The sequence below is a fragment of the Austrofundulus limnaeus genome, unplaced genomic scaffold (assembly GCF_001266775.1).
Source record: "Austrofundulus limnaeus strain Quisiro unplaced genomic scaffold, Austrofundulus_limnaeus-1.0 Scaffold484, whole genome shotgun sequence".
Taxonomy (NCBI): Eukaryota; Metazoa; Chordata; class Actinopteri; order Cyprinodontiformes; family Rivulidae; genus Austrofundulus; species Austrofundulus limnaeus.
Genome location: NW_013952886.1, coordinates 362,726 through 364,329, shown reverse-complemented (window position 1 = coordinate 364,329; position 1,604 = coordinate 362,726). Strand labels below are relative to the sequence as shown.

The 1,604-nt window shown below is 46.3% G+C and overlaps 1 protein-coding gene across 1 annotated transcript in view; it reads right to left on the bottom strand.

Annotated features, from left to right (window-relative positions):
• Window positions 1-587: 587 nt before the first annotated feature.
• Window positions 588-1,604, bottom strand: part of LOC106530007 (annexin A2-B) — a gene marked incomplete at its 3' end in the record, with an annotated part of 13,634 nt that continues 12,617 nt past the window's right edge. The window contains 3 exon segments of the mRNA XM_014025557.1: window positions 588-710; window positions 784-842; window positions 1,372-1,467. Of these exon segments, the coding sequence (XP_013881011.1) occupies window positions 588-710; window positions 784-842; window positions 1,372-1,467 (278 nt within the window).

Below are 1,604 nucleotides of genomic sequence, written 5' to 3'. Positions count from 1 at the left end.
TGACTCGGTCAGCGTGTTCTGACTCTCTCAGCGTGTTCTGACTCGGTCAGCGTGTTCTGACTCTCTCAGCGTGTCCTGACTCGGTCAACGTGTCCTGACTCGGTCAGCGTGTCCTGACTCGGTCAGAGTGTTCTATCTTGGTCTGCGTGGTCAGCGTGTCCTGACTCGGTCAACGTGTCCTGACTCGGTCAGTGTGTCCTGACTCGGTCAGCGTGTCCTGACTCGGTCAGTGTGTTCTGACTCGGTCAGAGTGTCCTGACTCGGTCAGCGTGTTCTGACTCGGTCAGTGTGTCCTGACTCGGTCAGCGTGTCCTGACTCGGTCAGTGTGTTCTGACTCGGTCAGTGTGTTCTGACTCGGTCAGAGTGTCCTGACTCGGTCAGTGTTCTGACTCGGTGTTCTGACTCGGTCAGCGTGTCCTGACTCGGTCAGTGTGTTCTGACTCGGTCAGAGTGTCCTGACTCGGTCAGTGTGTTCTGACTCGGTCAGAGTGTCCTGACTCGGTCAGTGTGTCCTGACTCGGTCAACGTGTCCTGACTCGGTCAGCGTGTCCTGACTCGGTCAGAGTGGTGTGTTGCAGTTCCTCACAGCGATGGTCTGGTACAGCGACTTCTTGTGCTGCTTCTTGAACTCTGTCCTGATCTTCATCAAGTCGACTTCACAGCGAGACACCATGATCCTGGTCAGGACTTTCTCTTTGGCTCCTTTACTCTGATGGGAACAGGTCACCTGGTCAACATGGTGGAGAACCAACAGGTCGCAGACAGATGGATTAAAGTTTTACCTTCATGGCTTCATTCAGTCTGTTGGCAAAGTACAGCTGTTTGTTCTCGAAGCACTCCACTGAGGAGAAAAAAACACAATCAGTTCACAAAGTCCTCTGAAACTATTTCATTTTCTAATTTCAGTATCTTTCACAGATTTTTCTAAAGACACAGGAACAGATTGTGTTACTGTGTTTGGCACATTTTTCATGTGTGTAACCCACATATTCAGCTCTACAGCTCATCCCACAAATGCATGTTCCTTACAAATGTGGCTCCATTTAAAAGGGAAATTAAAAGGCTTTCCAACGCTACACTAAGCATTGTTACAACAAAGAAATCATCTACACAACAATTTACTTACATTTTGTGCTGAGTTGATATAAATATGCAGACTGTATGAATCTATAACAAACTGTTGACTGTATGGAAGAGCCTGAGGCTGTTCAAATAAAAATAAAGGCCCTAAAAATACAGTTTTAGTGTTGGATAACAGCTGAAACAGTACTTTGTTTTACTGTATGTATTTACATTGTTCCAGTGAACAGGGTGTTAGTGTCACTGTTTATTTGACGTCAGTATTTCTTGGATTTGTTGTTGTTGTTTACCCAAAGTCAGGAAGGACTTCTCCAGATCTCCCTTCACCTCCTTCCTGATGCTCTCCTTTATGTCGTACGGACTGTAGCACTTGTAGCGCTCAAACACTAACAGACAAGAAGGACACAACAGACGTTACAGTACAGTACAGTACAGTGTAGTACAGTACAGTACAGTACAGTGTAGTACAGTACAGTACAGTACAGTGTAGTACAGTACATTACAGTGTAGTACAGTACAGTAC